This window comes from Protopterus annectens, chromosome 1.part0, assembly GCF_019279795.1.
Source record: "Protopterus annectens isolate FY-2018-M chromosome 1.part0, PAN1.0, whole genome shotgun sequence".
Classification (NCBI taxonomy): domain Eukaryota; kingdom Metazoa; phylum Chordata; order Ceratodontiformes; family Protopteridae; genus Protopterus; species Protopterus annectens.
In genome coordinates this window covers 148,800,708-148,817,084 of record NC_056725.1, presented here as the reverse complement: position 1 = coordinate 148,817,084, position 16,377 = coordinate 148,800,708, and the positions used below count along the sequence as shown (strand labels likewise).

Genomic DNA, 16,377 nt, shown 5'->3' with positions numbered 1-16,377 from the left:
AATTATCTGTGTATCTCATAGTAGGAAGCAATGAGTACCTGGAAATAGGCTAACAAGCTGGGTTTGAGCTACAGACACACCTCTCAACCTCTTAGCACAAGAAATCCAGACAAAGCCAGAAACAGTGATAGTACAAAAACCTAAAAATAAGGACAGATTTTAAATATTGCTCTTATGAACTTAGAATGTTGCTACAGTAACAGGTTGTGTACTATCATGCATTTTCTGAAGGATATGAAGTCTAAAGCTTAAATGTCTGTCATTATTTTTAGCCAATTCAATTTTCAATGAATTTCCAAAAAAAACAAAAAACAAAACCACACATTTTCTGAGGAGCAGATCAGAAATATGGGGCAGAAAAATAGTTCTTGGATATAGATCAGAGGAGAATGCTTTACAAGTGGCCTTTTTGATACATTAAATCTGTGCAAAAATTACTGCTTGCCTGCTTATGGCAAATGGTCAGATTTGTAGTGACTTGTGTTACCCTTCCTCCGCAAGAAAAGTTACTCTGTGTATATGCATTTAATGCATACACACACATATATATAGTTGTGTGTGTAAATAAATTCTATAATATAAACATGCACAAATATTTGCTGTTAGACACTGTCAAGTAGCAATTTATTTGACATTGTGTATAAAGGGGTTGAACACACGCTGCTGATAGTATTTTTCATCAAAGGCAGGAAGTTTGAATAGGTGTGTGTAAGGTAAGTGGATTGGGGTCGGAATGTGTGTAAGTGTTTGTGGGTTGGGGTTAGAATAAGGGCTAGGTACAAGAAGAGATTTGGTGGTGTGTGCTGGTTAGGGTTAGTGTAAGGGAAGAGGATAAATGTATTCAATGGTGTGTGTGCATGTGTGCACATGAGCGTGATATCACAAGCCTGGGTTAGGGTTACAGTAAAGGCTAGATGAGATTTAGTGGTGTGTGTGAATGTTTTGTAGTGTGTGAGTGAGTCTGTTGAAGGTATTTTCAAGATAGTGCTGATGAATGTTTTTGTGTGTGTGTGTGTGTGTGTGTGTGTGTGTGTGTGTGTGTTTGTTAGGGTTAGAGTTATTAAAATCTGGTAAGTGACCGAATGTTGTATTGTGTTTGATTGTGCATCTGCATTTGTGTGTCAGACTGTCTTGTTTGATAGTATTAATAGTAAAAGTTTTTTTTAAGTAAGTTTATGGGGTTAGTGTTAGGGTAGGGGCAGTGTCAGGGAGTCAAATGGTGAAAAATGCATACTTCGTTTAAGGTTATTATAGATGAGATATCAGATTTTGAAGGAGAGGATAAAAAATATAAAAGTAAATGTCATGCCAAATGGCTTTCCCCGGAAAGTTAATTAAATGGTTACCAAACCATTCTTTGGTAGTATTGTCTTGTAGGTGTTTTGCTAGGTTTCAAATAACGTATAATATAACATTTCATTGCAGGTAGGTAGCACAACTGCATATTCAACAATCATGAAGGCTTTTTTCAGAAATACATAGTTAAACTATAGTTGTTTACGGCAAGGTACAAGGTAAACTAACAGGAGGATTAGAGTGATAAGTTATTAAATGCAGTTAGTCTTCATTGACTAGCAAAAAATACATAGTTAAGAATTGGAAAGATAAACTGCAAACATGAAAACATAATTGCAAGGAAATAAAAGGTAAAATAAAGCTTTGTTATAAAACTGCCAGTCTTGGGGAGAGGTGGAGTACACAAGGTTCCCTCTATGACTGCTCCCTGTCCTGTGTGGCTATGCCGTGACAGCACTTCCAGATGGCTGCACCCCCCCCCCCCCGAACTTCCAGCTGGTGTCACCAAATGGTGATCCAAACTGCCCTCATCCCCCCAGTATGGGCAAGCTGTATGCCTCTAACTCAAATCTCCCGCCCATTTCCTGCCAGCTCCATGATCATACACAGATTACTTAGGGCTTTATCCCTCTTTGCCACAGGGGTAGATGCTTCAAGGACAAACTCTAAATATAGGTATTAATCATCTTAAAAAATGGATAGATTAAGAGACTTTAAATTAACATGGATTTTCAGAAGTAAGAGGAGTCTGTAATACTAATGACTGTTGATGTTTGTCGATGGTAATCAGTGCCCTTTTCTGAAAGATGACTGATTTTAGAAGAGACGGGGGAAAATGTTGACCTCAAATCAGGGATGTCTTTGAAAAATCAGTGACATATAAAATATGTCACAGGAAGGTGGCTGATTTATGCTACAATGCTGCCAACTAAGAAGAAAAGGGTTTTAAATACAGGTGGAAGATAAAGCTGTTGTAAACATTAAGGGGTTTCACAAGAGTACACAACTGCTATGACAGGGTTTCACAAGAGTACACAACTGCTATGACAGGAAGACTGAAGTACTTTGAAAAGTCATGGGAGTGTATATATTTTGGCATACAAGAAATTCGTAGTTTATGTTAAACAAAACTAAATTAAGATGGCACCCGTGGTAGGTAGTACAGGTTTTATAAAATGTAGTCTTTCTTCTTTGGCCATGAATATTTTCTTGTTGTGGTTACTCATTAATTGTAATGTTTGTGTTGATGAGGAATAAGAAAGCATTATGAAGAATTTTATATCATTTCTGTGGCAAAAAACAGATGTGTATAAGAGGGATGTTACAAAATTGAATCTGTCAGTTTATGCAGTGCAGATTATTAGTCTGTATAATGTTAAATGGATTAGAAAAAATACAGTAATTTATTATGGCAAGAAGAGTACTATGGACCTTTGGGAAGAACCTTCTGTTAAGTTATTATATTTAAGGGAAATGTTATAACTTGTTCTAAAGGGAGACATTGAGTTTGTTCTGATTTTTGAGCAAGGCCCTTATATCCTACATGGCACAGATATACCTCTCAACCTGAAGACGTTTAAAATAGTCAGCAATGGTACCATTATTTCCCTGGATGCCCATATTAAACTCTTAGGGGTAATAGTAGACAATAACCTCAAATTTGATATGCATGTCAATCAAACTATCAAAACCGTTAATAAGAAGCTTGGCTCACTATATAAAAATAAACCTTTTCTAACCCCGTTAGCTAGGACTGCCATCGCCTGCTCTCATCTACTCTCTACCCTTCTTTATGCTTCCCCTATACTCGCTAACCTGAACAAATCTGAACTTAGCAAACTCTCATACTGCTACAACCATATTGCCAGATTTGCCATCTGCTCAAAATACAGGGCACACCACTGTCAAAACCTTAAGCTCCTAGGGTGGCTAGAATTGCCCTCCTTACTTCAGTTCAGTCAGCTCATAGTAGCGCACAAAGTTCTCAACCGAACTGAAAATACTCCCGCACTCCATACTATAATCAAGCCGTATAGTAACTCATGGCCACTTAACTCATCTAACAAACTGTTGGTCCAAACACTCAAAAATGACAACTCAGCTGGAGACTCCCTGTTTGCCAACTTCATCGGCAAAACTTGGAATTCACTTCCAGCTAACCTTACTCTTGAATCCTCTCTAAACCATTTCAAAAAAAGTCTCAGACAGCATTTTATAACACACTGGCTATGTCCTTGTTCCAATTCTGACTAACTCTTTATTTACTTTCACATTCTATATAGTACTATATGCATTTTTGTATTGCTGAAAACTATTAGTTGGAACCTACTCGGTTTTTAAACAATGATACACTGTGAATCGTTCTAGTCTCTTGATGAGGTCAGTGCTTAATATCGTTTGTAAAACATGCTTTACTGTTTTTGTGTATTATCTGTATAACTGGAGCTATTGTCCCTGGGCCTCTGCTGAAAGTGGACATGTATCCAGTCGGACTATCCTGGTCAACAAATGTAAAATAAAATAAATAAATAAAATAGAAACAAAAGCCTTGAAAAGTAGAACCATCTAGCTAAAAATCTGGACCTCTAATTAAGATAAAATTTGAATATCAAATTGCACACCTCTTCCTGCTTGCAGTAGGAATGTGGGATGCTACTCAGAAAGATGTATTTTAAAACACAGAGTGACAAAAATGATGGAAAAATACATGCACATTATCTAGGAGGCAGTGTAAAATCTTCATTCTTTGATGAACTGTTGTAAAATTCTACCATACACAGTCATTTGTTTTTCCTTAAGAAAAAGGGAATTTCAAAAAGTGCGTCCACTTCCTTTAAATTATTTTTGCCACTAGTATGTTGGTTATATAGTTTATTTTTCTTTGTACTAGACAGCTTCAAAAATTGCACGTGATGAGGGGAATTAAGAAAATTGCGTGAAGGGATAAATCAAGCCTGAAAAAAGGGACATCCTGTGCAGGGGTAAATAAGGCTTGAAAATAGGAACATTCCTCTGAAATAGGGACATTTGAGAGGCAGGGCAGGGATATTTATGGATTTTGACAATTCCTTATGTAAGCTTTACATCTGAAAATCAGGTCTACCTTTAATGGTTATATGTAACAGAGTTTCCCTTAATTAATTTTATTGTTCGCTGTTATGATAGAAGTCATACATTGCTATGCATTATATTATATTATACACATAGCAGAGTGAGTATAGCCCAACACAACCTGCCTCTTCCTACTACATATTATTACTGTTATGTGATAGTTTAGGTTATTTGTTAAAAAAAATGTTGAATAGTTATCTGCGAGTAATGTACTAATGTGTTCATAGTTCACCTACTTCCTTTGAGAATTGATTGGTCAGCTCACATCTGATAATTACCATCAAGGTATACTATGAAGCTTTTAGTGAGAAGAATCAGTAACAGATGTATACGAGGGGACGTAACTGCAGAGTATTAGAATGCTTGGAAGAACTCAGCTTTGGCCCTGAGGTCCTGATCCAGAGGCATGTTTTTTTTTTTTTTTTTTTTAGAATACCAACAACTTCAAGTCTACCATGACAGCTTTTACAGAAGATACCCCCTTCCCACAGTAGTAGTTCAAAGTAATATGAACCACCACTGTCGACAACCACTGTGCTGTGGTATCTGTTTTCCCAGTAAAAGATATTAAAGGTTGACAAACCTCATGCTGCTACCACTTTGTACTGCCTCTTAATGATCTATGGGACCAAGCAGTTTGGCCAGTGATGCCTTTTCAAGTAAATTGCCCATAACTCTTAAAAGGACAGAGATTTTTTGTTTTGATTCTGTTTTTTATTTACATTTTCAATCTGGCTTTCAGAGCATGTTCCAGCTTTGTCTGCAGCAGTTGGGGGAGGGGTGTTTACAGGAAGTTTCAATGGTCTTAGCCAGATTCCATCTTAAATTGCTCTCACTGAGTGATTTCATCAGTTCCACCTGTGCTTTTTATCCTTTGAGAAAGGTAGCCTTTCAGGATTTTTATGTCCTGATTTGTTGCTACTTTGCAAGAAAGCATAGGTGCAATTCAAAGATAAAACATAACTAAACAGTTTTCTGTTAATTTCATTTCATATATTCGTTTGTGCAGATTTTTGAATGCTAGTTAAGTGCTATGATGATATGCTTGACTACCACGTGCTCTGTAGAAAGCACGTTTTGAACTGTAGGAAAAGCATTTTTTTTCATGTTTTGTTTTTTGAGCTCTGAATACTAGCCGCATGTAATTTTTTTTCTGACATCCTGTAAAAAAAAATACATGTGATGCAAGCAAGAGATTCATTTTAAGCAATGATGTCCAAAACTTAGTGACAGTGGGGCTATACAGTACAGCAAATTCTGACAGTTTTATACACTAAATCTGAGATTTCTTCACTGTAGAGAAACGGGAAAACATCAAGAGACGGCTTGTAGATGGGATCACTCATACTGCACAGGAAGATATCACTAACCTGCTGGCTGACAGATTCAGCACAAACTTCACCCCCCCACCATCCCAACCTACTATATCCTAAAGCATACCTGACACCAGCCCTCTGCCTAGTATCTCTAGAGTACAGGACATCTCTGCACTTGCCAAAGCCAAAAAACTGCTTCAGTGGGACCAGATATTATCCCAAATTGTTTACTAAACAATCTAAAATAAGACCTAGTAGATCCATTTGACATTCTCTTTAATCATAGCTTGAGAACTGGCTATGTTCCTGCAGAATGGAGAACAGCAGCATTAATCCCCCTGCACAAAGGGGGGGTGGTCAACTGACCCTAGGAGCTACAGGCCCATAAGTCTAACCAGCCTCATCTGAAAGGTGATGGATAGAATTATAATGGACGTTATCAGCAAGGACATAGGCAACTTCCAAATGCTAGACCCAACCCAGTTTGGCTTCTTTAAGGGTAGATTGTGCTTGTTAAACCTGGTGGAATACTTTGAGAATGTCACCAAAGCCATGGATGAAGGTAAGACAGTGCACACTTGCTATCTTGATCTTGCCATGGGTTATGACACAATTCCCCACTCTGGCATTCTTGAGAAACCCTTATTTACCTAGATGGGTAGTGAAATGGCTCACTGACAGAACACAGTCTGTCAAAATTGGTGACTCCACCTCCATGAGTAGACTTGCCACCAGTGGAGTACCACATAGGTCTGTGCTGGGCCCCTTATTGTTTGGCATCTATTTCTCAGAAGTCCTAAGTGGCCTTTGGTTCACCAAGTTTACTGATGATTGCAAATGGGAACAATCATTGGATCCCCAATAATGTCAACATGTTACAAGAAGAGCTATCACAAATGAATGATTGGTGCCAAAGCCATGGTATGAATCTAAATGAAACATATGCATTGTTATTCCCTTTGGAAAAAAGGAATTCCCTACAAATTACAATGTTGACAGCACCTCCCTGAGTTCCAACCCAGTGGTGCAAGACTTGGGAACACAGCGATCTGAACTTTGACCACCAAGTTTCCAAAATGGTAAGTAAAACCTTCTATGTTGTGCACCTTATAAGCAAGGGAATAGCATCTAGGTCAAGGAAAGTTAAAACTCCACTGTACTTGACCCTTATCAGACCACTAATAGAGTATAAAGAGGACTTTAACATGTCCCTCACCAGACACCTGTAGCAGCTGGAGAGACCTCCAAGGTTCTCGCTAAGAAAATACAGGGACTCCAAACCATAAACTACATGGAGGCTGAAAGCCCTGTCACTTTACTTTGTATCCTATAGGCTGTTGAGAGGTGACTTGTGGCTGGCCTATAGGGACATCTCCAACCCTGCCCTAATGGAAATGCTGCACATCTGCAAGTCAAATGACACAAGAGTCACTCATTCTAGGGATCTTAACCTAGCTTGTGACATTAACGGGACATGCTGGAGAGACAGATGTGTCTCCCAGAGACTGCTGTTTCTCTGGAATAGACTTCCTATTTACGTAAAACAGCTTCTCACTGAACCTATTTAAATTCAGCCTAGATAATTTGATGGGAAACCGCAAATTCATCCATGGGCATGGCACCCATGTCCCTCATAGACAGGGATAGCCGGTATTGATCACAGACCCACTCTGTCCATAAATTCATTCTGCAAACTACCCAAAAATAACAGATCGGGATACTTGGGATTAACATACCAAGGCTTGTAAAGGCTGTAGGTCTGCTAGCCTAGTAACCTCCCATGAACCTATGAATTCACTAAACTACACTCTTTTGACTATACTGCTAACAGTTACACTATACAGAATAAGTAAAGGACTTAAAGAGCTGCAGAATTAAGATAAAGCTATTTGACAAGTTTATAAAAAGTAAACAGTGAGAGTCTTGCCTAGCCATCCTCACCACAAACACACACACACAAAATGTGTTTTATAACCTTATTGTTTTATAGTAATTGGGGACTGAAAGCTTTGACAGGAACTGAATATTGTTAATTGTATTCACCAGCAGGAATGAAAACAGGGCTGCAAACTGAAACCAGGAGTAGGGTTGATGATGACATGTTAAGTGGGTGGTGACAAGTGGGAGGTATCAGAACAGGTTTCTTTTTGACAGAATTTTAGACTCTGGGATTGACCCTTTAAAGTGCACATTGTTTTTTCATGTTGGTCCTATAGTAGATTTTGCAAAAGTAAAGTTTAGAAGAAGAAGAAGTGTAGTCTGCCAGGACAAGGTTAGCGAAGCTCTTCTCCCTCGGCCTCCACTGAAAATGGGTTGTTGCTCATTGAGAGCATCCCCATTAACAAATATAATGAGCGAATAGATAAATAAGACTACCTGTATATTTTGCCTGTTTTTTTTAAGAAATACTTCACTGGACCTGAAAACATACTCTGTTTCAGTGTGAGCTAGTATACAGTGTCAGCTTTTATTTCATACAAGTGAAAGCCAGGAATATTTTTTCACACTGTTGTTTAAAGAGACACATGTCTGCTGTTATCATTCCAGTTAGCACTGATTTTGGCATGTTTTATGCTTGCAACCTTGTACCATGCACCATTTTTTTATAACCAAATCATAGCTCTCAACCTTCCATCTCCAAAATGAGGAACACTCACCTTCATAATGTGGAACAAATGGGCAAAATGTGGAACACATACTAATGGCTTATTAACAACTTCAACTAGGAAGGTCATAGGATGGTTAAAATATGCTGGTTTTACTCATAAGGAAGATCCTTTAATGAATTAATATGATTAACTTCTACTTACCATGGATTTCACTTAAAAAAATTCCTAACACTGAATGTGTGACAGACTCTTTCAATGTGGAACTTTGAGGAACTTCGAGGAACATGAACTTTTTAAGACCCCAAATGAGGTACGTTCCTCGTAATGAGGAACACTTGAGAGGTATGAACCAAATTATTAAAAAACTTTTTGTGATGAAAATGCTTGAGGACTGTTTAACCAACCCTACTTACACACACATACATATCTGGTACCAAAATTAGGACAACTATACTGACAATAGGAGGTACACCAGGATAATCCAAGAAAAATACATTTTAAGATTAAGTGTTTTATCTTATTCAGCTTGTATGCAGACTTCATCAGCATTGTTAAAAACAACAAACACTAAGTCCTCTATATTAAGGAAATCAAATGATCACAGGACAGCTGGCCCTTCTTTCTTAAAGAACATGTTTAAGAACGTTAAGAAAATATGTATACATATTCAGTCACTCATGAGTATAAATAGTTATAAAAGTACTCAGGTATACACAAAAAAACACTACTTTTTTAATTTATAAAAGTAGATCAAAAGTTAAGCATCAGGCCTCTTAGTATTTGAGTGTTTAACTGTTTTGGAATGTCACTTTGTTATTGTATGAAAAAGTGTTTTATATGGACAGACTTTCTGTTATTATATAGTGCTTTATCATTACAGTTCATTTTAATATAATTTTAAGTATTTTTTTTTACGTCGGCTTGTGCATTTTTATTACACTTGTGTGACTATATATATATATATATATATATATATATATATATATATATATATATATAAAACACATATGTGTGTGTGTGTGTGTATATATATATATATATATATTTTTTTTTTTTAATGTTTTTAAACATTTATTTTAAGAAAGGGGTCAGCTGTCACAGTCATTTGAACTGCATTAAATAGAACACTTATTACTGTTTTTAACTTGTATATAGACAAAAAAACACTTGGATCTTAATGAAACATGTTTCCTTGTGTTATCCTGGTGTAACTCATCTTGTCAACATGGTTGCTTTATTTTTGGCTAGCACATTGAGTTGTGCAACATATATCTGCTGCTTTGTACATACATATACATATCTATCTATCTATATATATATATATATATATATATATATATATATATATATGGGTTCACTTCAATTCACTGAACTTTCAATTCACTGACTTTCATTTCACTGAAATTCATTTCACTGAAACTTCATTTCACTGAAAGTTCATTTCACTGACAACTATTATTAGCAATAAAATGGAATATTCCCCCTTCCCCACTGTAGTGCGACCCTGGAGTTAGAATATATAGTTAGGGGGGTGTGGAGGGGCAGAGCCCCCCACATTGGGGGGTGTGGGTGGCGCAGCCCCCCACTTCATTTCATATGATATTTTTACGTTTTGATATAATATTGCTTAGTAAAAGAAATGTAAGTGGGGGTCTGCGCCCCCCACACCCCCTGATGTGGGGGGCTCTGCCTCCCACACCCCCCTAACTATATATTCTAACTCCAGGGTCGCACTACAGTGGGGAAGGGGGAATATTCCATTTACTTTGTAATAATACTTGTCAGTGAAATGAACTTTCAGTGAAATGAAGTTTCAGTGAAATGAATTTCAGTGAAATGGTGTCAGTGAAATGAAAGTCAGTGAATTGAAAGTTCAGTGAATTGAAGTGAATCCATATATATATATATATATATATATATATATATATATATATTCATTGAGTAAAAATTCCTATAGTGTGGTAGGCAATTTTAAGATGGTGTTAATAAATATAGTGCTGCTCCAATATATTTTAGAGCTAGTGCCTGGCACATTATGTTTTAGAAATTCATAGTTATTCGAAGGTTACTGAGTCTTCTGGCCATTCACGCCTGCCAGAACTCCTCCCTTCAGGTCACATCTCCTTCCACCAGGAATGGCATACAACTCAAACTAGGAGTACATTTTTTGATGTTTACAAAAATTTTTTAAACTTTTCCTTTGACATGGAGCAGAATATATACTGTGCAGTAGAATATTTTTGTACCTTTATATTGTCAGTACATAAGAAAAATTATGGACTGAACTGTTTCACTGGAGCATCATTTGCATATGTTTTAGTTTTTAAATGTGTAGTCAGCAACATGATGCATTCCTAACATGTGTGCGCACACATGCACAGTGTACTCAGATAAGAGCATTTTTTTTTCAAAAATATTTTGGATATTCAGACCATAACATGTCTTTGTCTATGGCCTGTATCATGACCTGGTACACATATCTTTCTTACCAGCATTAACGCTCATGAAGTTGCCATTTGCATAGTTGTATTGTGAACTGCTGACAATTAAGTTCATACTAGGCATTGCTTGGAGAAAAGTGCATATTTTGGGTGTGATTTGGGGTGCTGGTCAGCAACACATTTTTATGATTGCACTCCTATTTTGGAAGTCTGTGATCTTTGTTTAGAAAACTTTCTGTGAGTTTCATTAAAGAGTTACTTCAGTGCCTTAAACCTCTATGTAAAAACAAAAGTCTCATCTGTCAGTCACCAAACTTCTACATGTATTCCTAATGCTTCCAGGTGCAGATTGAAAGGGGAACCTCCATTATATTTCATGGAGCCAAAGTAGTCTGCTTTGAATTCTTGTCCCTCTATATTGTGACCTCACATCCACATTGATGATGTAATATCAGCCTAGACCAGTTGGGAAGAGCTCTTCACAGCTGTGGTTTGCGTATTTTAACATTTGCAGAGTCATACAGAGATAATCATGGCTTTAGAATAGCTAATGTTATTTCAGCTGGGCTGTGTGATTAAAGGTTAACGTTTAATTATTGCTTTTATATTAGGTTGTCTGTATATGTTAAACAGCTATAAAAGTACATAACATTCAAATAACTGTATTAAAATAACTTCAATGGACTTGCTCTCTCTTTCTGTCCGCAGGATTACCTTGAGTGCATCACTGACCAGTCCAGACTTTTGTTGGGGACAGAAGAACGTTCAGCCTTATTTGGAAATATTCGAGATATCTATCATTTTAATAGGTAAGATGGTGTGCTATGCAACTGTCTTCCTGTGCTAATTATTTAAGCAACGTCTTGCAGCATATGGGTAGCATGCTTTATCCTGTAGGGCTCTTATGGGGTGCCATTTCCTCACCTTTGCCTACTACAGCAGGGGAAATTTACTTACTGACTAAAGGCTATGAAATGGCTATTTTACTTCAGTAGGTTTCGATGCTATGTTATTACTGCCTTTGGTTACACTTGCTGACAACATGCGTTTTGCATAATTAATCCTGGGATGATGCCCTGTCTTATTATATTTCACCATACCTGGGATTTTCATTTATTTAGCCTTGAAAAGTGAATGGTAGCTGTCTTCATATAATGAACTGGTCATAAGTCAGCCCCTTCTTCCCATGTTAGTATAAAATTAAGGGTGATCTGTGCAGTTAAGGGATGAATAAGCTGAAGTCCACCACATTATGGCATTAAGGAGGGGACAGCTCCATAAGAAGATTCTTTGCTTTTACTTGTTCTTAAGGGCTGAATCAAAATGACTACTGTCATTAAATTCAGCTTATGATAGACTGCTGTGATATGTTTGTAGAGTAGCTTGTTTAGTGAAATGATCCACTGTAACAAAATGTGGGACCCATAGACGCAGTGTACATTGCACAGGGATAGACATTTAAAAAAAATCCTGCAGCAGTCCGTACTCAGTTTAAAATTAATGGCATAAAATGGCTGCAGAACAAGTACTGCATACCAAATAGCCAGATTTTGCACAGTGCAGGTAAAAAAGGATAACTCAAGTGCCATAACAAAAGAGATGTAACCGTGTAGCTGAGCAAACATTAAGAAAAGCATTTCAGCATAGTAACTCAGGTCTCCAAAACTGGCAGATGTCACTGTGTTGCCACTTTAATAGAGTTAACAGTAGTTACCTCTACCTGTTACCTTGCCTGCAGATTAGATTCTCTAAAGCAGAACACAAGTAAATGTGGGCTTCTCATTAGAGAGTTGCACTGTCACCTAATGTATGGTATCAGGTGCTGTATTTGAAAAAGTGATGAGGTGTGTGACAACTGGGGGAGATGGGCGAAGGCTGCCAGCCTAGTCAAATAGAATTTAATATATAATTCTATCAACTGTATAAATAAATGTAAAATACAGGCTTATGTTTTTAAATGTTAGAAAATACTGTGAAATGTGGAACTGCAAAATATGTGACAACATTGCACTCTACTGGCCCAGTGAAGCATGTTGTATCCTTTCATGTTAGAATTTGGCCCGAGGGCGGCTGGATAAAGATTTCATGCCCATTGTTTTAAGGCTAAAGTTTATGACTAGAATTTAGATATGGAAGGTGCTTTATTGCTTTAGTTTCTGTTAGTATATACATGTGAAATGTCTTCTATTGTTGTAAGTTTCTGTGTAGGTGTTAGGTTGTTAAATAATGCAGTTTCTGGCCTGAGAACTCAGACCAGGTGTTAAGATGATGCAATATGAATACTGGGAAAACCAAAGTGTCAAAAATAATGTAATTTTGGGAGGGCCTTAGAGAGATGTTTGTTAGTAATGTTTAAATACTATTGCTCATAAGAGACTTGGAATATTTTGATCTGGACATCTAACTTCTCAGCACTCTGCTTATGCTCACATGTAAGTTTTTAGCACTGTGATATCTTGTAGGAATAGTTAAAGCTAGTAAAGATTAATTAGGTATTTTTCCTTGAAACTAGACCTGTCCTACTGTATTATTTTAAGTTTCTGTGTGATCTGCGAACTCTTAGATATCGCTGTGGTGTAGTAGTTTTGTCTTGTGTTTTTATTATTTATTATTAAATATTTTTAAAACCTTCTACCTGTGGCTGCTTTGTGTAGAGATGAAGTATGCTTTACAGTACATTATATATTTATAGAGTTGACTGTCTAAGCCCTTTCAGTAAGCCTTAGACTGTATAGTCACATTACCATTGGATATTAATATTGCACAGTAATAATCGGACACCCTTTTAAGGGCCTTTTAGTAGCTGATATTATTAACTGGGTGGTGGCAGTAATTACTACCATATAGTCTGGGTAAAGGGGCACAGCTGGAGAATCTGTGTCAGCCTTTCCCAGGAGTGTCTGTGAAGTTGTATAAATACTTATCTCAAAGTGTGTGTGTGTTGTGTCAGCTACTTGGGCAGGGACACAAAGCACTGGTTGGACATAGAGGGTACTGGAGTTTCTAGCTTGCCCAGTTAGGCTGAGACCTGGACCCTGTAGCTGTGCCAGTGGGGAGTCTTATTGGGGACCTGGTGAGCAAGGGAGCAACCAGCCCCAGACTGACTGTGATCTCTGTGTGCACTTAAGGGAAATTGTACTTTATTGTGTGTATTAGTTATCCTTTCCTCTTCTAGGAGACAACCTCCCTGGTGTTAGTGGTGAGGATTGAGGCTCCTTGATTTCTGGGCCAGGGCACGGTCGTCACAAGGTGTAAAGATGTAATGGTGCAGGAATGTCTACTGAAGCAAATGCAAACCAGGAATGTACTATCACATATTGTCATCTTTACTGTGTACAGCTCTGTCATGGGCGCAGTACATACCCCTCAACCGTATCAAATTCCTTCGTAAATGCCAGTTTTGAGGGCAAAATATTGGGGTACCATGAATTCCTGAGTGGCACTTTAATTTCCAAATTTCCTGAGGGTTTTTTTTTAGGACGAATGTGTTCCTGACATCATCACGTGCAGGGTGCGGTGACATCAGTTTCACGAGGCAAGAGAGACAGCCTGTCAGGAACATTCATTACTACTTAATTTTTAACTTTACCGCTCCACAGGTTTAAGTCTTCTCAGGCAGTGTGCACCAGCTCCTCCAGGTAAGGCAAATGAAAAAGAAAAGACTGTGAGATAGTGGCAGAGGGTGAGAGGGGCAACACTTTGGACTGTTTTTACTTTGCTCACTGCAGTGATTTAGACAACTGTATTATTAGTAGCTAGATTGGAGAGACATTGATTTTCTTACAAATGTGTACTGGGACCACTGCTTAACATTACTTTTCTCATCTATTTCTTAGGGACAAGTGGAGAGGTGTGTGTGTGTGTGTGTGTGTGTGTGTGTGTGTGTGTGTGTGTGTGTGTGTGTGTGTCTGTGTGTGTGTCTGTGTGTGTGTCTGTGTGTGTGTGTCTGTGTCTGTGTTGCCCCAGTTAGGTATAACTGGTGGGCAGGGTTTCTCAAACCCTGTTCCTTAGGTACAAAAGCAGGAGCCTAAATTCTTTACCCATACCACCACTTGTGTTTCAAGGAATTAAGTCCATAGTTCTCAACTGTCCAAAGTTTCATAGAATGTCTGGAATGCTTGGGTCAAACTTTTTGTCTGTTCCTTTTAAAATTTGTGGTTTTCTAGCAAACCAGTGAGAACTGAATTCACTAAATAATGATAGCTATCTAAATTTCAGTCTTCCTATCTTTCAGGAAATGTATGGTAACACAAAACATTTAATTCTAGCAACTTTCTAAGATTATACAAGCAATGTTTAAAATGTGTTGCTGTTTTGGGGCCTCCCCCCACCCCAAATAAATTTTGGCTTTTTCCAGATTTCCTGTGCTGCACAGTTCTTCAGGGGGAGAGAAGTTTAGTGCTTATGCCAAGTCTGTTTGTGTTATTAGTAGCACAACAGGTAGTATACCTGCTTTTGATGCAGAAGGCTGCGGGTTCTACTCCCACAGTATGTAGATGGATTGCTGAAATTATACTGTGTTGTACTTTTAAAGGGAATGGATGCTGCAGTCCTGAGAATGTCCTCTTTGGCAGAGTTACCTAGTAACTATGAACATGTTATCAGTTTGCCATCCATTCCCTATTGCAATATAACTAGCTTATCATTTTTTATGTAACATAGGCAATGCATTCTTCAAGGGCAGCAGGCACTTTATTTGTAGATGATCATTAACAAAAAACAGCTAAAGGCATTGTTTGTTCAATAGCCTGATTGTAAGTGTTTCAAAGGTAATGGTTTGTATGGATAGTTCTACACTAGATTGCATAAATATTTTCCATAGAAAATATTGTTTCATAATGAGGATCTTTGTAGAAAATATATTGAATGTATTTCTAGTGTGAGCTAAATCCATATATTATTACAGTTATTTAAATTCAATTAATAGCTACACTTCTCTGCTTTAAAAGAACTGATTGCATTTGCCAAAATCTACCTATCTGCTGATTTCCTCTGTTTAAATGCAGCTCATTTATTTTCTGGCTGTAGAAGTTGAAGCAGTTAGTTTTATTTTTATAGAAGAAAAGTGCATTTTAGTGTTGCAGTTTGCACAAGTTCAAAGTTTGATACAAGTTCAAATATTAATTTAAATAAAACACTATTCTGTTTATTTTGTGTGTAATATTTTATCTGTTCTTCAATTTGCATTTAAATGTTGGCATCCCACAATTCCACCAGAGTGGGTGGGGTTATGCAATTATGCATGCAATTTTTATGTTAATCAACATACAGATTTGTACCTATTTTTCATGTGCCTTTATCCAGATTTTTTATGATTTCAGGTTGAGAGGTATGGAGTACTGTGCCAGATATAGTTCCCCCTCACACATAGGTAGGTAGGTGTGTAGGGGTGAAATGATGCAGGAGTAGATACCCTGTTGAAATAATGTTGCCACAAACACATTTCTGACACATGTCATGCTGGCAGCTGTACAGGTATCACATAGGCAGCACTGTGATCCCTTAGTGTCCTGTTTGAAGCACCTGATAAGGAATCGGCTGTGGCAGCATCAAGGTGTACTGTTTGCTTTGCTATGTGTCATTATCTTTATTAACCCATTTGTC

At 37.5% G+C, this 16,377-nt stretch overlaps 1 protein-coding gene across 4 annotated transcripts in view; it reads left to right on the top strand.

The window, feature by feature from the left end:
- PLEKHG1 (pleckstrin homology and RhoGEF domain containing G1) overlaps positions 1-16,377 on the top strand; it is a 2,146,741-nt gene that overhangs the window by 1,917,387 nt on the left and 212,977 nt on the right. For all 4 annotated transcript variants that reach the window (XM_044090606.1, XM_044090581.1, XM_044090674.1 and 1 more), the window contains one exon: positions 11,482-11,582. In XM_044090606.1, coding sequence (XP_043946541.1) covers positions 11,482-11,582 — 101 coding nt within the window. The remainder of the gene's footprint in view (positions 1-11,481; positions 11,583-16,377) is intronic.